At 47.0% G+C, this 24,548-nt stretch overlaps 1 protein-coding gene across 1 annotated transcript in view; it reads right to left on the reverse strand.

The window, feature by feature from the left end:
- EVL (Enah/Vasp-like) overlaps positions 1-19,376 on the reverse strand; it is a 120,145-nt gene extending 100,769 nt beyond the window's left edge. Inside the window, exon 1 of the mRNA XM_037031722.1 lies at positions 18,882-19,376. Coding sequence (XP_036887617.1) covers positions 18,882-18,886 — 5 coding nt within the window. The 5' untranslated portion in view covers positions 18,887-19,376. The remainder of the gene's footprint in view (positions 1-18,881) is intronic.
- Between the last annotated feature and the right edge of the window lie 5,172 nt (positions 19,377-24,548).

A 24,548-nucleotide genomic window follows, 5' to 3' on the forward strand; every position in this document is an offset into this window, starting at 1 on the left:
CAGCTGGCTTTCAGTGTCAGCCCTGTCACTCTCTAGCTGTTAGCCCTGAACAATTTATTTTAACCTGACTGTCAGCTTGCTCATCTATAAAATGGGACTGTACTGACTCATAAGACTATTGTATGGATTAAATGAGAGTAAATGTGAAAGCAGTTTGTGTTCAGCTAAAGTTCAATAAAAGCTAGTTCTTCTTTCCCCCAGTCCCAGGTTTGCCAACGACAAGCTGTTTATCTGAGCGTCCATTTTCTCATGTATAAAATGAATACAGTATTCACCAACCTCTTCAGATGCCATGATAATTATGCAATAGCTTTTTGTATAGTATAAGGTACTATACAAATGGGAAGGCTTATTATAATTACATGTGAGCTTTGGGGATCAGTTATTTTATAGCCTCTCGGCTCCAATAAACTGCACTTAGGTAGCCTTTACAGTCTGACAAACGTGCAGATTTATTAATCAGTAATAATGTACAGACCTTCCTGAGCTTTCCCGGAATAGCCTAATCCCTGTCTAACTGGAAATAAAGTCTGTCTTGATCTGAGCAGAATCACTGTCTCCCAAGAAACCCTCAGCCCGCTGTTCTGACTGCACAGCGGTTCTGACTGCACTGCCAGCGAGCTGGCCCCGGTGCGCGGTGCCCGTGATTTCGGTTTTGTTCTCCTAATGATAAAGATGGGAACGCCTGCTTCTTTCTACTGGTTAAGAAGAAGTGGTAACCTATCTAAGGTGCTACCAGTTGACCCCTTACAAAACCGGCACGTCCATGCCCCCACTGTGTAGCACGGTAATGACAGCTACCGTTTCTAGAATCCTTTAAAAGCATTTCTCATACATCATCTGCTATGGCCAAAGAATCAGCCCCAAAGGTTGGCAAGGCAGGGATTACTACCCCACTTTACTGAGGGGATACTACAGAGCCAAAAGGTTAAGTGAACTTCACCAAGTGAAGCCTTGCAAGGCCAAGCATGCTTGGTAACAGAAAGGGAACTATAGACAGTACTTCCCTTTGGGAAGTGTGTGGAGAGAGGAAAGATAAAGTTATGCCTTCAGCCCCCCCCTCCCCTGCCGAATCAAGAGCAGGCCCAGAGTCTGACACCAGGAAGTAGCCTGGAGTTTACTTACATCAGGATCTCATCTCCCTAACACGAGCAACCAAGAAAAGGGGCATTTAAGTTTATGGCCTCATGTGACTTGGTTCTGCCCTAACTTAGCACCCCCAGCACCTCCTGAGCCAGAAAGAGCCAAGGCACCACAGGCGACCAGCTTAGGAAGGGCCCTTGGATACCGTTGAGTTCAGCCCCTCCTTTCACAAATGGATGATATGGTGAGGCCCCAAGGGGGGCAATGCTCACCATGCCCGTGAGTGAGCTCAGCCTGAGCCAGGCCCGGGCTCCCCTGAGTCCAAGCCCAGCACTCTCTCAGCCATTTCCTCAAATGACTGACTTCAAACTGATCCTCAGTGACAGTCCCCAACCCTGCTCCCAATCTCCTCCCTGTCCCAATCCTTTCCTCTCTCAGATTCAAAATTGGACACTGAGAGAAAACCATATACCCAACTAATACAGCAAGACACCCTCTCTCCTCCTGACCTTTATAATGGAAAGGACGAGCCTGCATGTGGATTAATATGTTCAGGACCACTATTACCCTTACCTTTAAGCAAGAGTAACAACTGACAAAAGAAATTGAATTGAGATGACTAAATGTTACCCTTTCCTTCTGGCTTCTTAACTTCCTCAAAGCTTGAAATTCTCAATGAACACTGAGTGCTTATGAATCTGACGGGAATGTTCTATAAGTTGTGCTATTCAACATGGTAGCTATCAGCTACACGTGGCTGCTGACCACTTCATGTGTCATCACAAGCAAGAGGAATATCACATGCAAAGAATGTGTGAAGGTAGGGTCCTTATAAGGAGAACAGGAAACTAATCTGAAGAGGCAGAGAGAGGCCAGTTCATGCAAGACTTTGCATACGTGCTAAGGAGCCACGACTTCATCCAGACAAACAGAAATATCCTGAAGAAAGCTAGAAAGAGAACATGAACTCGATCTGAGTACTAACAACTTCACGAAGTACAGAGGAGGCATTTTAAGAGGTAGAGGACAAAGTGGAATGCAATTACGGTATTTTAATGATGAAGACCTGACCAATCAGTGTCATGGTGCTGGGGAAAGGGGGCAGGCACCAAGGACAGGAGGGAGGAAGAAATGTGGTGACATGTCCACCTGGATGTTGTGGGAGGGAACTCAGTGACTCCACTGAGCCCCCAGGTTTCTATTTTGGTCACTGTGCAGCCCACTGAGGAGGAGGATTCTGGAAGACAAGCCTGGAAAGGAAGGCAGGAGGTTCAGTTTGTTTGTTTGTTTTTTAACCAGATCTATTGAGAAACAGATTTTTATTCCATAAAAGTCACCTACTCTAAGTACACAATGCAGTGAGTTTGGTGTGTTCACAGAGTGGCGTGACCGACGCGGCAGTAACTCTGGAGCACGTTCACCGGCCCCCAGAGACCCTTCGGCAGCCACCCCACGCCCGCCCCGAGCCCTGCAACTACCAACTCATCTTTTGCCGTCTCTACGCGTTTGTCTTTTCTGGACGTCTCACACAGATGCAACAATACGTGATCTTCTGTGACTGGCTTTGTACACTTCGCATGTTTTCAAGGTTCATCCACTGTATCAATATCGGTGCTTCATTCCTTTTTATTGCTGAGTGATATTCCACTGGACAGACAAACACACCACATTTTGTTTATCCATTTACCAGTACACACATTTTTGGGTTATTTCCACTATTTGGTATCATGAATAATGCTCCTATGAACATTCACGTTCAAGTTTTGTGTAGATGTGTGTTCTCATTTCTTAGGTACACGCCTAGGAGCACAAATGCTGGGTCATGCGGCAACTACGTCTAGCATTTTGACGAACTGCCAGGCAGTTTCCCAAAGCAGCTGTACCCTTTTACATCTCCCCGGCAATGAATGAGGGTCCCGACATGAGACTTATATACACAGAGCCACTTACTCATTGGGTGAGGTTATCCACATCCTTGCCAACATTTGTTATCACCTGTCTCTTTTAGTCTAGCCAGCCTAATGGGTGTGAAGAGGTATCGCATTGTGGTTTGCACTTCCTTGTGTCTAATGAAGCTGTGAACCGTTTTACGTCCTTTTTTGGCCATTTGTACATCTTTGGAGAAGTGCCCATTTAAACCATTTGCCCATTTTAACATTGGGACATTTATCCTTCTATTATTAAGTTGTAAGGCTTTTTACATATATATTCTAGATAGAGGTCCCTCATCAGATATATGATTTGCAAGTATTTCCTCTCATTCTATGAGTTGTCTTATCATTTTTCTTGATAGTATGGCTTGCAGCACAGTTTTTAATTTTGATGGAATCCAATTTATTTTTTTAATTTTATCATTTGTATTTTGGTGTCATTTCTAAGAAAACATTGCCTAACCCAAGGCCATGAAGATTTACTCTATTTTCTCTTATCAGACACTTCAAGTTTCAGCTCTTACATTTAAGCTCACATCATGGTGTGAAGTAGGAGTTCAGCTTCATTGTTCTGTGTGTGGACATTCAGTTGTCCCAGCATTTGCCAAAGGGCAGTTTTCCCCACTGAAAAATGGCATCATTGTCAAAAACCAATTGCTCATAAATACGGTGGCAGCAAGTCCAGTTTAGACATGATGAACTTGAGGTCACTGTGCTCTGTCACTCTGGGACTGAGCTACACACGTGGGGAGCCATGTCTTCTATTCAGAGCCCAGGAATCAGCTGAGTACAATAACTACTTGGTGAATGGCTTCGCACCGCACAGTTCACAGTCACGCTGCCTCACCACCTATGGGCTTGGGCACTCGAAGGAAGCACGCCACTCTGCCCCCATGAAGGACCAGCTGGTTCTCTGGCTAGCGATGCTCTTCTGTTTGGGACTCTTTCTTTTCTTTATCTGATTCACTCAGTGGCTTACAGTTCTACTGGCACAGGGACACAGGTCCAGGAGAGCATTTTCCTTCTTCTGAGGAAAGGAAGTGTTTATCAACAGCACTGCAGAGCTGCTCAGTTAGAAATCTCAGCTGGTCTGAGACAGCAATGCCAGTGGACACATCTGACTTCGGTCGTCCATAGGAACACAGGCTCCCAGGTATGGTACGTTTCTGCTTTGAATAAAGGGTTTTGTTTGCGTGCCAGGCCCGCCAACTTTCCATGTGCAAGCCAAACTTAGAGAAGTTAATTTTTTAATTGCTAGTGGACTTTGAGTGTCAGAGCCCAGTGAAAGGAAGGCCCTCAAAAGGGCCACTAATTAGAGATATATCATGAATAGCTGGAAGAACTAAGGACATTTAAGTAAGGTAAGGCAAGACTTTCTGAAGACCACTGTCTTCAAGGAACTGAAAAACCAAATTAAGACAGTTCAAAGAAGTACAACAGGGAAGACCCAGGACGGAATATAGCAACCCTGCCCTCTTCCACCGCAAATGCAGGTCAATCGATCTAAATATGAATACATACATACATATGTACACACACAGACATATACACACGTACAGACTGGGTTATACACACCTCTGTTCTGGCACTTTCATCTCAGATGCCCTGTGCGCCCCTTCTTGGCTTTACACTCCTTAAGGCCCAACTCCCACTCGTGTCTGTAGCCCTGTCCCTAGCCCCTCTGTCTCGCATATGCTAGGCATTCAATATATCTTGCAAGTAAAAATTTAAGCAGATGATACATGAAAACACATAAATAAGTAATGTATTTATAATACAGATGTCTACACTTTAAAAATTCACATTTACTGAAATTACGCTTACATTAAATATTTAACACTGCCTTTATTATATAAAATAATATCTGCATGTATTAACATTGCCTAAGTCAATCACCATGTTTACTTCTCTAGAAGATAAAAGCATAACGAGGTCCAAGCACTGGCCTCCAGGGGCTCCTCGTCTAGCTTGAAGGCCTAAGAGCCTGTGATCATCACTGCAATTTCTCTCCTGTCAGGACCGCTAAGCTGACCACTATGGGACTAAGCAAAAGGCTTACAACCATGCAAACACACCGAGGACAAGTGGAAGACACACTTGTTCACACTTGTCCACCACAAAGTATAAACACTATGTCTGGAGTCTAGTCAGCCTCTAAGCTGGGATGGGTGAACAAGAAAACCTATTTTCTTAAACGCATTACTCAAAGTTCTCTACAGTCCAAGTCTGAGCCCTTCATTATGCCCATCACTATTGTCTAAGCCTTCTCCTGGCTTCTGGTTCTCATCCTCAGAGATCCCATCATTGCAGACTGAGTGCCACGACTGTGCATGAAAACTCCAGACAACTGGAGGCTCCTCCAGAAAGGGTTCCCTTTTCCTCCAACAGGCAGGGAGACACACACAACTACATGGCAGCCCGATGTAATCAGAGACGAGATGATCCAAAGCAGTGCTGGTTCCAGAGAGGGCCAGGCGACTTCCGGTTCTCCCTTGCCCCTAAACAGAGGCCCTTTTGAAAACCTGGGGTGCTTACCAGGGGTCCTCCTCCTAAGCCTGTTCTGAACACTGGGTTTTATCTCCCCAGGCCCACGAACCTGTCTGACGCTCTAATCACCCCCTCAGCTGACAAAGGCCTCACGGGAAGAAACGGTACCAAATACCAGGCTTACCTGTCCATCTCCTCCCGATCCTGGCTCTGCAAATCCTTTCTGCCATGCAGCTCTCCTACGCCTTCAGACTGATTTTCTTTTCTTGTTAAAAAAGGTTTTATTTATTTATTAGAAAGAGGAAAATGGAGGGATAAAGAGAGGGAGAGAAACACCAGTGTGTGAGAGAAACATCAATCGGCTGCCTCTCACATGTCAGATTAGTGGCCTGGCCTACAATCAAATCGGCAACCTTTCGGTTTGCGGGCTGATGCTCTCCCACTGGGCCACACCAGCCGGGGCCTGATTTTCTTTTTTAACATTTCACCTGCTCACCTTGTTCTCAATAGGACTGGTCCAACCAACTTGATAAACCTCTGCCAGAAGTAGAATTCCCAAATCCAACAAAAGTGAGCAGAACTTCGTTTAAAATTGAACCAGAGGGGAGCTTTCCAACACAAGTCATTCTAGCTGGTCTCTACAACTTTTGCAGTTCTGACTTTTGAGTCTTTCCCAGGAACTACCCAAATCAAGACTCTACTAAGCAATCTGGAGAGTGGGAAACAGAGATTGGGAATTACTGCTGACTAATGGAAAGCCACAGAATCTCAACTGAAATAAAGCGTTAATCAAAAGTAATGTTACCATGCATTCCAATCTACAATCTAACAGGCTTTACGGCTGGAAATGGGGATGTGGGGCTCCATTCAAAAAATGAGATACAGTCATCAGAAACTCCTAGGCTCACAGAGCAGACACACAGGAATGTTAGCTCCCTGTGCCCGTGTCCCTGTCTCCTCTGTCCCATATCCTCCCCACAGAGAGGATGACACCAAACGCAGGCTGCAATTTCAGCCTTGTCCAATTATCTTACTACAGAGTCAAAAGCTCACTCCCAAGTTTCTGCTGTACAGCGTAGGAGCTGGGGTCAAGGTCACAAAAATGGCCAGCATGTGAGTCAAGACAGCAAATGCTCCTGCCTATCTCTGGCTACAACTAAAGAGGAAAACATGAAGGAAGGACAGTGAAAGAAGACCAGACTGAGAGGCAAGAAACCTGAGCTTCACGTCCCTGTTACCCCACTGCTCTGACCTCTGGCGAGTGACCTATGGAGTCTGTCCAGTTTCTTACTGAGAAGTGAGGGATTTGTGCATTATTCAACAAACATTTATCAAGCAAAGTACATTCCAGATTCAGTGCTAGGTATTGAGACTACAGTACTGAATAAACCAGTCCTGCTCTTGACCTCAGGACTTGGTCAGCCACCCTCAACTCTGGCTACACACTTAATCATGCAGAGACTTTAAAAAGACAAGTTGAGAAAAAACAGAAAACATGACTCACTCCAGATTAATGGAATCTTTGAGGTAGGGCTTTGGCATTGGTGGGAGGGTGTCGAGGAAGAGGGCTTTATCCAGTGTCTCTGATGCCTAGTGAGGGTTAAAGACCATTGTACTTAGAGGATTTCTAAGTTTCTGAACCTAACTTTCTATGATTTTATAAATGAGTATTTTTTAAAGGTCAAAACCCTCCCCCCCAAAACCTGTGGTTTCATTAATAATTGGGGGCAGGGTGACTAAGGGTAGGAGGCGCCTTGCCGTGCTAATAACCCTATCCTGGAAGGTCCTATTGCTTGTGTGGGTGATCTTTAGCCTCACCATGCCTGCTGGGATTCAAATACCAAAGCCACGGACACCATCAAGTCATAAATGAGATTCTCCCCCGAGGGGCAACGTCATGCTGGCCTGGATCTGTTTCTCTGGGTTAAAGTACTAGACACCAAACTGGTCATTCATGGTTTTTGTTGTGTCTGCTTAACGTGAATGCTAGAACCCGATCTTCTTCTTTAAAATCAACTTACTAATACAAGAGTACTAGCCCTGCTGAACACTAGAGCACATTGCAGAGCCGCTTTAACTAAAAGTGAGGCACTTACAACACAGGTGAATCTACGAGTGTAGAAAACTGTCCAGCAAGAAGCGGTGAGTAAAGAGATCGAGAGGTAAAAAGAAATCTATTTACTTTTCCCTAGTAATAATATTCACACAATCATGTGCACTAAGAACCCCCTTGGCACCATTCTGGCTCCTCCTGCCCTACCTGTTTCTTGGTCCAGCCACCTCTGAGGGACCAGTTCGCCCAGTTTCTGACCTGCTGCCCCAGGGGATGCCAGGGAGCCCTTTCAGTACCCACGTGGGGACACCAGTAGGTGAGGGGCAATCCTCTGTCAAATGAAGACAGCAGCTATGGCTAGCTGCTTCTCTCCCTTTCTCACCTAAACATCAGTCCTAACCCACCATGATCGCCTGCACTGGCTCTTCCTCCCCCTACTTCTCCCCCCCACCCAGCCCTGCTCCCAGAGGTCCTGCACCCTCTGAAACTCCTCTGACAAGAGCCTTTGTCTTGGCTACAGCTACCTGGGGAACCCAGTTAAAATACCACGGAGTTAACACATTCACTTTTTCTAATATACAAAAAATAAATATTTAATTATAAAAATGTAAAAAGCATCCCTCAGGCCCTGTAGCTCAGTGGATTGAGCTCGGGACAGACGATCGCGGTTCGATTCCCAGTCAGGGCACATGCCTGGGTTGCAGGCCAGTTCCCAGCAGGGGACACATGAGAGGCACCCATACACTGATATTTCTCTCCCTCTGTCCTTCTCTTCCCCTCTAAAGATAAATAAATAAATAAATAAAGAAATAAATAAAGCATCCCTTAGGAGAAGCAGTGACTCTCTACATGTAAATGTGGGCTGTGAAGAGTGAATTTCTTGAAAAGAGGACAGTACACAAAGGGAAATGAACAAGTAACTTTACAGTGATGACACCTGACAAACACTACTTCAGCCAGGTGGTCAAGGTCTGCATCAACAGTCAGAAATCCTGTGGTCATATCTACCCTCTGTATGTGATAAATGGCACTTCATTGCCTGGTCTTCTCCCTAAAACGTATCACCTCAGTTTAATTATGAGAAAAACAAGGGGACTCCCAATAGAGGGGCTTCCTACAATACACCCACCCAGCACTCCTTCAAATATCAAGGTCATCAAACACGAGGAAGGTCTGAAAAAGTATCCAAGAGGAGTCTAAGGAGGTACAATAACATGTGGTGTCCTGGGTGGGATCCTGTGACAGAAAAAGGACACTGCAGGGAAACAATGAAACTTAAACTACAGACTTTGGTTAATAATAATGCATCAGTACTAGTTCCTTAAGTATAAAAATGCATCAAGTAAGATGTTACTATTTGGTACATGTGGGAAGGGGCACAGGAACTATCTGTAGTATCTGCTCAATTTTTCTGTAAATCTAATATTGTTCTACCATATAAAGTCTATTAATAAAAAGAGAAAAATACTTTAAAAAGCATTCTTCCATCTTTGGCGACAGGGCCTGGGAGCTGCATTTTAGAAGGCGATGTGCACAGTGGCCCCTAGGCACACGAAGGTTGGAGAAACATCTGGGACACTGAGAGTTACAGTGCAGGATGTCCCTATAAAGAAATCCCAGGGGAAAACATCTCTCTACTATCAGCAAACAAGTCGTGTCTCACGGTAGCAGCACGGAAACAACAGACAAAAGCTCACCCCAGTGATACGTTAATCCATTAAGCACAAAATGAAACAGCTTTCACCTTGAATGCCAGCTTCGACGGTCTGGGGGTGGCCGCCTGGAATGTTGGACCTGGAAGGCCCCATGCCACGTGGAAGGAATGGCATGATTTACTGTCCATTTTAGGCACAGGTGCAAGCATCAGTATTTACTAAGCATCGACTGAGTGTCAGGCACAGTGCTAAGCTCTGGGGATCCCACGGGGATCCAGACAGCATGACCCTTCATGAAGGACAGGAGGAAATATAAGGAATTACGAATGTAGCTTGGGCAGAGGAACCATGAGATGCCACAGTGATAAATAACAGTGAAGGGCCCTCAGCCGGGCGAGGGGCCAAGCGCCGTGTCCCTGAGGAGGTGGCATCTGAAGTTAGACTTGACAAGAAGTTAATTAGCAGGGAGAGAGGAAAGGAGGCAGTCTTCGGTCAGCTCAGATCCGAGCAACAGACACCCTCCCACCTACGAGGCCGGGGTGGAGGGCAGGCCCAGTGGCAGGGCTGTCCAACCTGTCGGGGTCTCTGGGTCGCGCTGGAAGAAGAGCTGTATTGGGCCACACATTGCAGGCCCAGTGGCAGGGCTGTCCAACCTGTCGGGGTCTCTGGGTCGCGCTGGAAGAAGAGCTGTATTGGGCCACACATTAAATACACTGCAACACATAATCCCCCAAAAATCTCATAATGTTTTAAGTATATTTATAATTTTGTGTTGGGCCACATTCACAGCCATCCTGAGCTGCATGTGGCAGGTTGGACGCCCCTGCCCTAGAGAAGGTTTAAGGGTTGGAAGCTTTTAAGGTAGGGACCCAGGGCAAATACACCACAAGCGGAAAGGACTGGAGAAGGGGTGTATCCAAGTTCTGGTAAAATGAGCCGTCCAATGTCTCTAAAGATACCGGGCAACAAGTCTCCGGAGCCCCACAAAGGCATGTCTGTTTTACTCTAGAAGGAGAAACACATATCAGCTCGCATTTCCATTTTCACCATGGCTTCCATGAATTCACTGCTAAATATGCTTAACAGCAGGAACTATTTCTTAATCTAAATACTCTGGTAAAAGGATCTCTACCCCAAAATGGCTTGCCTCCTGTTTTGTTTTTATTTCAATAGTTCTGTTTTATGTCTCTTAGAGAGAATGTCCCTGAATCTTTCTTAAAAGTTGAAGCATCAATAGCAACGGGTTTCTAAAACAAAAAATGATCACATATGGTGGATAAGTTATACAGTGATGTCACAAAAGGGCAGAATATTTGAAATCAGAACTGCCCCAGGTTTTTCCAGGGACAATTTCCAGGGGTTGCCTACCTCAGGGACATAATAGACTGGGGTGGGGGAGGGATATAACTGACCCCTACTGAACAGTGTCAGCCAAGAACCTTCAGTGTGACCTCACGTGATCCTTACCAAACCCTGCAAAGGTGCAGAAGCTCTTTGCACAGCTCTGAAGACACGTTTTCTGAGTATGTGTCTAGATGACAGACGGCTCCCCTAACCACAGTTTGCTTGGGGAGGGGCTCCTGCACACCTTCTCACTCACGTTTGAGGGGACTAAGAAATCTGCTCGATGTCTGCTCTGGGGTGGAACGCAGGTCTGTCTGACTCTAAAACCCAGCTTGCTTAGAATACATGGGGCAAAACTGAAGATTAAAAGGAACCAACAACCTTCACTCACAGCTCCCTTAACCCCAGAGCGAGAGGAGGTGTCTTTCGCCTTAAAGACAAAGACAGTCCATCTTCCCACACAGGAGCAGGAAGAATCGGAAACAGGGCTCCCCCTACTGGTGAGCACAGGGAGCCACGCTGTTTTCTGGTTTCCTAGTCCTTCCTCTGCCTTTTTTTCTGGGGGTTGGGGGCGGGGCAGGAATCGCCAAGTTAACACCAGGATTAAACTTCCTTTCGCTAATTTTATCTTTCTTTCTCTCTTCTTGTTTAAAATGAACATTCTTATAATATATATATCAGTAACTTTAAGAATGTTTATATCCTTTGGTATCAGTAGTATTACATACTATTTTGCTAATTTACCTTACGAAGATAATCAGAGATGGAGGCATTCTAAGATTTATGTACATAAAGATTTATTATCATGGCATGGCATTTTCAAGGATGAAATGCTATAAACAAGCTCACTGCCCTAAAACTGGGGTATGGTAAATAAATTATGATATATCATGTGATAGAGTATTAATCAACTACTTTAAATGTTTTCAGAGAATACTTACCACAGGGAAATGCATACATACTAAGTGTAAAATGTTCAACACAAATGCATAGCATATTAGGTTTGTAAGAACGATACACTTAGACATGAAAAAAATTAAAGAAACTAAACCACATATTTTATTTGATTATCCCTAACCAACAGGATTGATAATAATTTTTTTAAAGTGGTAACTTTAGCCCTGGCTGGTGTAGATTGAGTGCCAGCCTATGAACTAAAGAGTAGCTGGTTCGATTCCCAGTCAGGGCACGTGCCTGGATTTCAGGCCAGGTCCCCAGTAGGAAGCGCATGAGAGGCAACCACACACTGATGTTTCTCTCCCCCTCTTTTTCCTTCCCTCCCCCCTCTATAAACAAACAAACCAACAAATAAAATCTTTTAAAAAGTGGCAACTTAAATTTTTTCCAGTTTTACTGATATATAAGTGACACACAGCACAGTATAGGTTTACAGTGTACAGCACAATGATTTGACCTATGTACATTGTGAACCAATTACCACGGTGAGTTTAATTTACATCCTCACTGCTGACTTTTATTGCCTTCTTTATACCTATGCTTTTAAATTCTCTACACTCAACATATATTCCATTTAAATCAGAAAGATACTTTTCTTAAGAGAAAATGGCCACCGGAAATTATTCCTATGGGGATCTTTTCGTTTGGGGCTAGGAAAGAGACAACTGCATCTTTGACAAGAGGACCACTATCCTTCCCACGTCAACCCTGTGTCAGCTGCATGGGCTCTCCAAGTTACCACCACATTACTACAGAACTTCTTTTCAATGTTGGTATTTTTTTAAAGATTTTATTTATTTATTTTTAGAGAGAGGGAAAGGGAAGGAGAAAGAGAGGGAGAGAAACATCAGTGTGTGGTTGCCTCTCACACACCCCATAATGGGCACCAGGCCCACAACCCAGACATGTGCCCTGACTGGGAATCGAACTGGTGACCCTTTGATTCACAGGCTGGCACTCAATCCACTGAGCCACACCAGCCAGGGCTACAGCACTTCTGATACAGTCATTCCACGACTGGGAGTCATCAAGCTTATTGTCCACTGCTAGGTTCAGAGTGTACATATACTCCCTTCAAAGGGAAGAAATCTTCACAGGAAACAATGCTGATATAATTTATTTTCATGTAGCTTATTTATGTGTACTTATAAAACGAGGACTAGTTGTGTATCTAGTTTATAAGTAAAATTCATATCTAGCAAAATAAGTAAAATTCAAAATGCCATCACTTTAATAACAGGATAAAGTTGCTCTAATTAAAAAACCATCATCCACAAGGTAAACATGGTAATGGCACTGGCCTGAAAACAGGCAGACAGAACAACAGAAGGCAGCCTAGAAAGATACACACACAGAAGCCCCACAGGCCCGACAGCAGGTGTGCCTAACGTGCCCTCTGAGGACACCTGGAGAAACGCCCCCCATTCTGCAGCACCAAGTTCAGGAATGTCGTTGGACCCGACTTGAACTCAGGAATGAAGTTAATGCAGAGTAGTGGTGACAAATAAGGGCTGTGTCTGTGCCTGGGCATCTTGCAGTATGCCCTGTCATCACCCTGCATTCTGTGTTATTCCAAGACTGATCGAGTGCCCTTGGCCCAGATGAGGCGGTTCCCTGGCACGTAACCAGACTGAGAGATGCTGGTCAGGCCACGCCTCACGTCTACAGGCTGGCTTTGATGGTGGCGGGCAAGCTTTCTGAGGATTGGAGGTGAGCCGCACTCGGATGTTACCAGCTGCAACCATGCACCCCTAGAGAGGATTTTGGGAACCAGATGTTTGCACTGCCATTCAACTTAGAAAACACGGCTGATGTCTCAGCCACATATTTATTGATACAGTCAAGTACCTGATCAGCAATTTTGAAGAAAAATGTAATTTTGCTCTTTAGCTCAATAACTAAAGAGCAAAATAGCTTAAAAATAACTTAAAAAAATTCTTACAGATAAAACAGAAAATCAGTTAATATATAAAACCAAACTTCTAGAATAACACTATTACAAACTTAAGAAATCATGGGACAAGTCACAAAGAAAATGATTTAATGACATAAAAACTCAAACTTCTATAAATCAAATCTTTAAAAGATAAAAGGGAGATAGGAGGACTGTTCACAGAAGAGACTGTTCCCAACAGACAAAGGACTGAAGTATACAAACAGAAATATTGTATCTTGTGTATATGGGTTGTTTTTTGTCTGTTTAGGTAGAAAAGGGATGTAGAAAGAGATCTAGTACATTTCTGTGCATCTCTAAGGGATGGGTGGTATTTGGGGAGGGGGTGGGAGAGGTCTGGTTCCTTCCACCTCCCTACCCATATAATCAGTACCAGGCAACGGTGAGGCCTCAAAAACTGATTTCTAAAAGAAGACTATACATTATGAAGGGCTCTTACATTCCAGTCTCTTAGAAAAAGAACTCAGGCAGAAGACTGGAAAAACTCAGACACAGCCTGAAGGAACCGAATCAACAGGACTTTCGGGCTAACCGATGTGGCCCCTACCTCCAGTGGTCAGCTTATCTGTTAGAAGGTATCTCGTCCAGACCTTTATCAGTAGGTCACGTGTAGGTATTCTGATGAGATCATCTAGGTAAAATGCGTGTTATTTTCATTTTAAAAATTCACAACTGAACAAAAAGGAAAGTGTTTTTCATGGATGAACCAAGCTGCTTGTTTATGAGTATCCCAATCAAATGAGTTGAAAAAACAGATGTAATGAACAGGCAATGAATAGACCCTCTTGACTTATTTAGGTCCATTTGCAAAACTCAAGTACTTGAGGTCCATGTAAATATACTTGCATAAGCGTTTAACTATAAAGAGTCTGCGAAAGAAATCCATGTTAATGGATTTTTTAAAAAATCCATTAACAGCATTTAAAAAAAAATCTGTGTAAAAAACAAATGACTTAAAAAAAAGAACCGAATGACTCATTTTGGAGAAACCATATAGGAACTTTCATTTCTATGTCCATGTCTTTTTAAAAAATCTGATCCAAAAGAATGGGATCTGGGAATGCTATTCCACTACTGTTTATCAAAAAATTACATATTCTATTCAAGAGAACCAGGTAAAGGGTAATTTTTATCGAATACACAGCAAAGGGAATCAAAACGAGAAAGAAATAAATTATGAGAAGAAGAGAGGAAAGCACCCATTTCTAAAATCCTTTGCTTTGCAGTAGCGATTTTCAACCAATGTGCCGCAAACATTTTTTAAATATGCACTGCCAGACAATTTAGTGAGGGGTACCGACTAAATCGGGTGTCAGACTCATGTTCACCGTGGGCCACCTCAGCTTTGCAGTTGCCTGCAAAGGGCCAGAATAATTTGAGGACTGTATAAACGTAACTACTCCTTAACTGCTAGGGAGCTGAAATTACACTCAGCCCCTTGAAGGCAACCTGGAGGCCGCTGTGGCTCCCAGTGAACATGAGTCTGACACCCTTGGTAAATAGATTGTCAAATAAAAAATTACAACAGCCAACATAAGAACAGCCATCCGGTATGAATAAATAAAAATTACACCTAGTTTTTTGTCAGATCAGCAAAAAACATATTTTTTGGTGTGCCTCAGAATTACTTTATGTGTGCCATGAGATGAAAAAGGTTGAAATTGCTGCTTTACAGTAATGATCTGAATTAAACTGCCACATTTTCAGTTAATTATATATTAAGAGGAATTAAAGATTTATTCTTCGAGTTATTTTGATTCCAGAGCCTTTCACCAACAGAGACAACCTAATACAGTTCCAACAGAACACAAGAAAACAGGTAACAGTACTCTCCACAGCTGCACATGGACTCCAGGTGCCCCTGAAAACGCAAACACCAGGGACTCTTTTTCCAGCAGCCCCCCACTGAGTAAACCCGAACACTCCTCCAGATGAAGAGAACCAGAAAAGCAGGTAAAAATAGAATAAACAAGGGCCTGGAGGCTGGGGAGGGAAGGCATGTCAGGGGCTCCGGGAGGTCCTCTTTGGGCCCACTCCCACGGGTCCTCGGATAAAAGCGAACACCTGGTGCGGGCGGGCGGGAGGTGCTGGGGGAGAGCCGCCCTCTGCAAGGAAGGGGCAGCAGGGCAGGCGGGCTCTCAGAGGGACTGCAGCTCGGCTCTGAAGCAGCTTAGTCCCTGAAACTGCGCTCATGTGCCTCCAGGTCCTAAGTGCCCCACTTGCCTGACAAAAGCAAATGCGAGTTATTCTAAAGGAGAAAAGCATCTTCTTAGGCCTCATATTATTTCTACAATTGTGCAAATAAGATGTCTAGCACACAATTAAAAAAAAAACTAGGGACATAAGGAGACTAGGCAATATGAAGAATATGAATGAAAGCCAACAGAAACAGACACTGGAAATGACTCACAGGTACTGCCCTGATCAAACTTAAGATATTCAAGGAGGTAAAAGACAAGATTGAGTATTTTAGCAGATAATTGGAAACTATGAGAAACAAGAGGAAACTAAAGAATAAAAAGTAGCCCTGGCTGGGGCAGCTCAGTGGATTGAGCGTGGGCCTGGGAACCACATGATCACGGTTCCATTCCCAGTCAGGGCACATGCCTGGGTTGCAGGCCAGGTCCCAGCAGGGGACTCACGAGAGGCAACCATGCATTGATATTTCTCTCCTCTCCTTCCCTTCCCCTCTAAATAAAATCTTTAAAAAAAGAATAAAAAGTATATGACTGAAATTAAAACAGCTGACAAGTTTAATAGCAGAGTATTCAGATTATTCATAGCAGGAGAGAGAGTTAAGGGAGAGCGCTAGAATGAAGGACAGGCGGAAACACAGGAGGAGGCCTAAGAAACACAGAAGGGACTGGGGTGTGTTCACGCACGTGTAACTGTCGACCGGAAGGAGAGGTGAGAGAAGATGGGGCCTAAGCAGTGTCTGAAGTACTAATGGGTGATGACTTCACAAAATAATGAAAGACATGACGCCACAGATCGAGAAGTCCTAAGAACCCTAATTACATGTTTAAAAGATTGCTGAAAACCAAAGACAAAGAAAACATTTTAAAAGCAGCCTGGAAAACAGGCAGGCTACAGACAAGTGACTTCCCAACACAAACAATTCAAGTGGAGATGATGGGATGGCTTTCCACTGTTTCAAGGAAACGGCGGCAAATCAGGAATGGGGAAGAATGTTCTCAAATTAAACTATCGTGATGGTTGTGTAACTCCATGAAATTACTAAAGCCACTGAACTGTACACTTTAGATGGGTAGATGTTATAGTATGTGAGTTGTATTTCAATAAAGCTGTTTTTGCTTTAAATGAAGGACAAATAATGACAGCTGCAAACAAGCCCTGGAAGAATCTATCACCTGCAGACCTGCACTAAAGACATTCTAAGGGGCAGCCCAGGCTGGTGTGGTTCAGTGGATTGGGTGCCAGCCTGTGAACCAAGGGTTTGCCAGTTCGATTCCCAGTCAGGGCACACACCCGGGCTGTGGGCCGAGTATCCAGGTGGGGGCGTGTGACAGGCAACCACACATTGGTGTTTCTCTCCCTCTCTTTCTCCCTCCCTTCCCCTCTCTCTAAAAATAAATAATTAAAACCTTAAAAAATAAATTCTAAGAGGTGTTCTTCAGACAGAAAGGAAATGACCCCAAACAGAAGATGACAAACATGGTCTTACAGAGCTATGGGTAAAAGGTGACCCTTTTGATAAACAGTGCTGAGTAAGTGGTGTGGAGAAAAAAATAAAACTTGACCCCTTTTTCACAAGTTACACAAAAATCAATGCTAAGTAGACTGTAGATCCTAATTTGAATGGTGGAATAGTAAGATGTGTAGATGTTATAGAAAACTATCTTCTTTTTTTAATTTTTATTTTTTTGTATTTTTAAAAGATTTTTTATTTATTTATCTTTAGAGGGGAAGGGGAGAGAAATATCAATGTATGGTTGCCTCTCATGAGTCCCTTGCTGGGAACTGGCCTGCAACCCAGGCATGTACCCTGACTGGGAACTGAACTTCGATCGTGTGGTTCGAAGGCCCACACTCAATCCACTGAGCTACACCAGCCAAGGCTGGAAACTATCTTCTTGATCTACAAATAGAACTTTTACAAATTAGGAGGAAAAAGGCATGTAAACCTCAAAAGAAAACTGGGCAAGACATTTGAAGAGGCAATTCACAAAAGAGAACACCAAATAAACAAGGAAAAGATGTTCAACCTCATTCATCAGCAAAAAACCGCAATTTAAAACCACTTCACACTCACCAGGATGGCTAAAATTTAAGACCAACAAAACCAAGTGTAGACAAGGATGTGGCACACAAGAACTAACACACTTGGAGGGAATGTAAATTGGTACAGACACTTCGGCAACTGGGTATGGTATTAGCTACTAAAGTTAAAAGATAATGTGTATCTTTTGAGCTAGAAATTCCACTGCTAGGCGTACACCCAACAAATAACGAGTGCACCAGGAGACACATAAGAGTATTCACAACAGCAATGACAGCCACATGTTAGAGACAATCCGAACGTCTACGCCAAATGTCTACCAACAGTGGGATGGCGAAACTGCGGTGTATTCATGCAGTGCAAAACTGTCGGGCAATAAAAATGAACAAGTTACAACAGAGTAAATGATTTTCAGAAACATCGTAAGTGAAAGAAGCCAGACACAAGAGAATATAGATTCATTTAAATAAAGTTCATAATAAAACAGGCAACGTGGAACTACAGGCTCTATAGTTTATATGGCATGTGTGTTTAGAAAGGAAATTGCACCGGAAAAAAAAAAAGGTAAGGAAGTGGCTGTCTCCCAAAAGCAGGCCTGGGTTCCCTCCGGAGCGGGAATGCCGGGCCCCACCTCTCGGTCGCATGACCAGCAGACCCCTGGCTGGGGGATAAGGCGCGGGGGGCTGCGGTTCAGCCCTTGCACTTCACCGGCGTGCAGAGAGAAAGGAGAAGGGGGGCGAGGAGCGGAGAGAACACGGGCACGCGGCTCCAGATGGACGGGAAGCACCACTTCACGAGTGAACCCCAACGCCGCTGAGCCCCGGCACGGGGGCGCCTTCGCCCGGGCTAGAGCCCTGGAGACGGAGGCCAGAGGGGCTTCGGGCCGGCCTCCTCGGGGCTGCCAGGCACGGATCCCGGCTTCGGCCGTCGTGTGCCACCGCGCGGCTGGGGCGCGGCCACACCTGCCCGGGGTGTCGCCCCACCCGCAGGCCCCCCCCGGCCCCCTCAAGTGCCTCCCGCGGGCTGCAGAGGCCGGCGCCGCCCGCTCCCTCCAGAACGCCCCCCACCGCGACACCCCCGGGTGCTCCCCGCGTTCTCGACGCCCCCACGACTCCCCCGAAGCCAGCCCGCGCCGCCCGCCGCGTTCCCTCCTCGCCGAGGCGCCCGCGCGACTCACCTCATTGTCGCTGCCGGGGCGGGCGCGCGGGGCCGGGCGCGCGGCGCGGGGCGCGGGGCGTTAGCGGGGGAGCCGGCCCCGGGCGCGGCGGCTCCGCGTCTCGCTGGGCTGCGGCGGACAGCGGGGGCTCATCTTCTCGGGGCGGGCGTCCGGGCCGCTAGCTGCGGGAAAGGGCTGGGACGGCCGCGCCTGACAGCTGGGCCCCGGCCCCTGCCATCTTGGCGGGCGCGTGCCCAGGCCGGCGTGTGCGCGCGCCGCCGGGAAAGGTGGAAGGAGGGGAGGGGGCGGCGACCCCCGGCTCCGCCGACGGGGAAGCGGGAGGGCGAGCTCAGCCCACGGGCCGAGACTGAGGGCGCGTCCCTCCACCCGCTGAGGTGGGATGCGCGCGTGGGTCCCTCTCAGCCCGCGGCCTCTGAGGGGAGAGCGCGCGCGGCGTTCCAAGCCCGACACAAAAGGCGCGGGGCCCCACAGCCCGCGCCTCCGGGAGCTGGGAGCCCAGAGTTGTGAGGGGCGGGGCGGGCCGCGAGGGGGCGGGGCCGGGAGAGGATACGGGAAGGGCGGGGCTTCTGGTGAGGGCGCACGTTGGGGGCGTGGCCGCTGGAAGAGGGGAGGGTCTTATGGGCGTAAAAAGGAGGGTAGTGGGGTTAGGAGGAGCCAGGGGTGGGACGGGGTCTAAGACTGGTGGGGCGTTGATCCACCACGTGGAACGCTGAGCCTTTCCCAGCGCTGGGCGCCCCCTGCACAGGCGGAGGCCAATGACTTCTCGATCGTATGTAATCCAGAGGATTACCCCTCCTTCAGCCCTGCAGTGCGCCCCGCCTGTTCGGACGCTGTGGGCCACCTGGATCCGAGGGGTGTCGAGGTCACCGACTCCTGACTCCTCTGTCAATAAAGAGCCAAGGCTGGAACCGGGAGTCGCAGCTTTGGGGCAATCCCAGCACCTGAAGGATTTCCCCCAGCCCAACAAGAGCCCCGCCTCAGGCTACAGAACCTGTGAAAAATCCCATCCACAAACACAGAACAAAGTAGGTCGTCCAGGTTTTCAATACTTGTTAAAGCTCCATCCTTCCTAAAGGTTAGCGATCCTCACTGCCGGCTGGAAAACCTAAACCCTCAGAGTCTCACGCCCAATATCTAAATAGACATAGTCCTATTTAGTGCTTTCTCAGTATAACTCCCTTTCCACCCTGTCACAGCAACGTTGAAATCATGTCTACCTTTTAACAAGAGCCTGGGTAGCTTTTGAGAGTGCCTGGCGTCCAGCGGGTGGGCAGCGAAGGGTCGCTAGTTCACGCCAGGCCCAGACTGAGAAGCAGCTTTGTGAGTGATGTGTTTTTGCCCAGGAAGTGGTGGAGCCAGTTCTCAAGCCAGGGTTTTTGAGTCAGAATCCTAGCACCCATCCCTTCTCCTTTTCTGCGATCAAACAGCATTCTCAGGCGTCGCAGGTTGGGTCTCTGCATGTTTATCCCCCTCCCTCACCATCCACTTGTCAGAACTCCTTAGCGATTGGTTGTCACAGGTCCCCTTTCCTTCTATTTGTTTGAGCCTAAGTCTTCAGACTCAAAGGCATCTTGGTTCCCTAGAGTCCTGATAGCAGCCTCAAAGGGGTTTGACCCTCCTAATCTGATTTGTCCCTCTCCTCCTAGGGTCAAAATTGGTCTTTTTACTAGAAGAGGCTTGTTGAACCCTAAAACTTACCAAAATGGACAAGCCCCAGGTGAGCTGGTGACCTCCGGTGCGCTCTGCAGAGACAGGGCTACCCCGGCCAGTGAGAAGACTCCCTGGGAAATTGGCCTGTGTATTCCCAGCCTGGTTTAATGAAGCATGTGACTCACTCTGACCTTCCGATCAAGCACTTCCTCTGCTACTTTGGAGTTGGACAGGTTGTTACTATCCTGTAGCTGGAAGATTTCCTGGGAAATGCTGATGGCAGATTTGCTATAGAACAATAATACCGAAGGTAAGGGGTACATACACCTCCCCGCCTCCACCAAACTTTCCTGCTAACTACCAACCCCTGGAACAGACATCCACATTCCTGTTAAGGGGATCAGACTATTGATGCTAGAAAGGACCTGCAAGTCCTTTTCTTGGTGCAGGGTGGGGGGGCACAGAACACTGAGAAAGGGAAAGGGACTGGCCCAGCATCACTGGGCGAATTCAGGAAATCAGCTGCATGGGCTCCCAAAGAGGTCCTTTCTTGCATCTGATGTGTGTTCCTCAGAGCATCAGGAAGGGCCAGGGAGGACAGGCAGGGGCCACTGTGCCCTAAACTGAGCCCCCTTCCCCATGAGCGGGGGCTGGTTTTTGTCTAGTCAGCTAAGGATGCTGAGAAGGCAGAGCCCCACACTCTAACCCAGCTCGGGCAGACCTCTCCGAGTCTCCATTCTCATTCAACAGATGGGACTCCTAAATCTATCTTGCAGGCACGGCCGAGGATCAGTGTAAGCTCCCGAAGAGCAGCCTTTCCACCCTTTTTCAGCACCCGCTCTCACATCTCCTTCCCCGGTTCCTTAGCTGTACATCTTCTGAAACCACAGTCTGTTTAGCGTGTTTCCATTTACTGAACAAAGGCGTTCTTCCTTCAAAGTACATGAAGTACAGGAATTCCTGTTTTCCATTGTTCTGATAAAAAGAAAATGAACATTTTGGGAGATATGTGGCTCCCAAATGATTTGTTTCTGGAGGTCATCAGTTCTTGGACCAGGAAAGATGGCTCACTAAAGTCAGTGACTCTATGACATGTTATGTGTGTGGGTGCAGGACATGTGATCAGGCTGACTGCTCCTGGATGATGGCTCCCATCTGAGGGGGAGGCAGGGAACTGGGGTTTCTGCTGTCTGCCAAGCCCAGGACAGCCATCGAGCCAGACACATGAGAGAGCTGGAAAGTCTTTAAAGGGCACCTCGTCCATCCTCCTTGTCCAAAAGGGGAATTGCAGGTCCCCCAGAGGCCACAGAGGCCAGTGAGATGAAAAGATGGGTGACCTGGGTTTTACAGATGCCAAGTCCTAGAACTGCTCACATTATCCCACTCCCAGTCCCAGTTTCTTCCAGGTTTTTGCCTGGGGTCACTGTTGAGGAATCAACTCCACAGCCCTTCCCTAGTACCTGGCATTGCCAAAACAAACCTCACTCACCACAAATAAGCAAAAGAAACACAGTTGCTTTGGATGATTCACCAGTGAGACCCTGTCTGGTTTATATTAACCAGCTTGAATTGTATTACTCATTCATGTCAGAACAGAAGTGAAGACATGCTTCTTTAAAGTGAAGACAACAACAGATGTCTCAGGGGACTCAGGGACCACCGGTGACCCTCACCCTGATTTTGAAAATCCTCATTCACACCATTCTTGTCATTGACCAATTCAGTCATTACCAACTGTTGTTTTCTAGAAATACAACATAATTTGCATTCATTCGTTCAGTGTTTATTGAGCACCTACACATCTGCTCAGGCCGCTGCCTCCATCTATCTGGCAAATGATCCTCAGTCCCGACCCTGGGACCCTGGGACCCTGGGACCCTGGGAACCTGGGACCCTGGGACCCTGGGACCCTGAGCACCCCACCCACAGAGTGGCTCATCGCACCTGTGGGGATGGGTTTCTTAGTTGCTGGCCCCACCACTGGACTGTGAACTTCACGAGGGCAGCAATTTGTTTCATTCCTTTGTCCCCGCTGCCGGCTGCAGCACAGAATTGAAAAGACCCTGCTGACAGGTCACCCTCCTCCGAGCCGGGCCTGTGGGGGGCGGGGACCAGACTGGTGTGCACAGGCATTACATTCTGGAAGCAGAAGCTCCTGCCTGTGATCTGGTTCCATCTGGCAGGAACTATAAATTGCTCCCAGGCCCTGCTGCCTTCCTTACACCTGAGGATGGTTCGTAGCTAGAGCTTCTCTTGTTTGACTCCACCAGACGGGCTCCTTGGCTCAGAAAAACAACTTCCCTTAAGATTATATTTCACCCACTTTGAAGACTCAGGAGAGGGGAGGGCTCTTAGGAGAGGGGCCTGTTAGGGTCACCCTGGCGACGCGCCCCAGCTTCCTGTGAGATAACTCAGAGGCCTTGACCAGTCATGGGGAAGCTTGGCCAGATGTGGAAGGGACCTTGGATACTCACCCAGCAGAGAACAACTTCTTAGTGCCGTTGTTTGCAGTGGTTGGAGGACTGAGGGCCCAGGCTGGGCAAGGCCTGCCCTCCTGGAGGAGTGTGGAGCCAAGTCCTGCCACCCCAGGCTGCCTGAGTGTTCCCACTTAACTGAATTGAGAAAAGTAAGCCAAGTGCATCCCTCAGGCAAGCCTAGCCAGTGATCCCAGAGCTGCTGACTCCATGGGAGCCTCTGTCCTTTCCCAGAAGGCCAGCACTTTGGGAAGCGATGACCCACCCCCAACCCAGGAAAGCCCATCCTCCGGAGTATCCCCAGCCTCAGTCACCAGGTCCCAGCATGGGGGGGGGGGGGAATGGTCGACTCTCCAACAGCTCTAGGGAAGAACTTCCTGGTCCCTCCTCCCTGTTGGCCGTCTCACCCCTGCCTACTGACAACCAGGCCATTGTGGGGACCCAGGAAACACATTTCCATGAGGGGATGGGAGGCCTGGGCCGCTGAATGTGTGAACAGACCATTTGGGGCACTTGGGAGCTCTGAACCCTGTGATTGGCAAACCCCTCTCCGTCCCCCACCTCACTGCAGTGTTCTACCAGGAAGCAGACCTTGGCGTGGCTACCAGAAGGACTGAGAGGGCTATAAGGGAGTCAAGGTCCTGTGCAAGAGCAACACAAGAACAAAGAAGAACTCGGGGAGGAGCACAGAGTGATTTTAAGTGTAAAGTGTAATCGGAGGCAGTGAAAATCAGAAAAGACGCCGACCTAGAACTAGGGTGGCCCACTCCTGCAAAAGGGCTGCGGAGTGAACGTCTTCGGCTTTTGGCAGGCCACCTGGTCTCCTTCATAATTACTCCATTGGGCCTTAGAGTGTAAGGGCCACTCTATGTAAATGAATGGACGTGATCGTGCTCCAATCAGACGTTTATAAAAATAAGTGGCAGGCTGGGTTGGGCCTGCAGACCATAGTTTCGATCCGGGGGACCTAGAAGATGGAATGAAAAAAATGCCTTCACAGAGCAGAGTGAAAGAAAGAACTGGAAATTATCACTGACAAAATGAGGCACTTACTGTATTTTTCAGACCATAAGATGCACCCAGGGTTTAGAGGAGAAAAATAGGAAAAACATTTTTGAAGCAAAAAAATGTGGCAAAATATTTACTAACATAAATAACATGTTATTTCACCAATGTAAATGCAAACAGAATTCAACAGCAGCATCAACAACCATTATTCATCCCAAATTTGAGGGGGTGCATCTTATAGCCCAGAAAATCCAGTAAGTCTTGATAACAGATTCAAGAGACCAGACTTCTCAGTAATATAGTTCCAAAAGGGATGAAGGAGGGGAACCGTCAATGAGGACCAAATCGAGTTTTCAAGTTAGAAGAACTCGTCAGAAGACTGGCTCTCTTCTCCCGAGATGAGGGACAGGATGTGGTTACCCACTCTCCGCTTGCCAGCATTGTACTGAAGGGCCTCGTCCGGGCCATTAGGCACAAAGACATCCCTAAGGGAAAGCAAGAAGTAAAGCTCTCTCTTATTTGCTGATGACTTGAC

Source organism: Sturnira hondurensis, unplaced genomic scaffold, assembly GCF_014824575.4.
Source record: "Sturnira hondurensis isolate 20B ecotype Veracruz unplaced genomic scaffold, ASM1482457v3 Scaffold0021143, whole genome shotgun sequence".
Lineage (NCBI taxonomy): Eukaryota > Metazoa > Chordata > Mammalia > Chiroptera > Phyllostomidae > Sturnira > Sturnira hondurensis.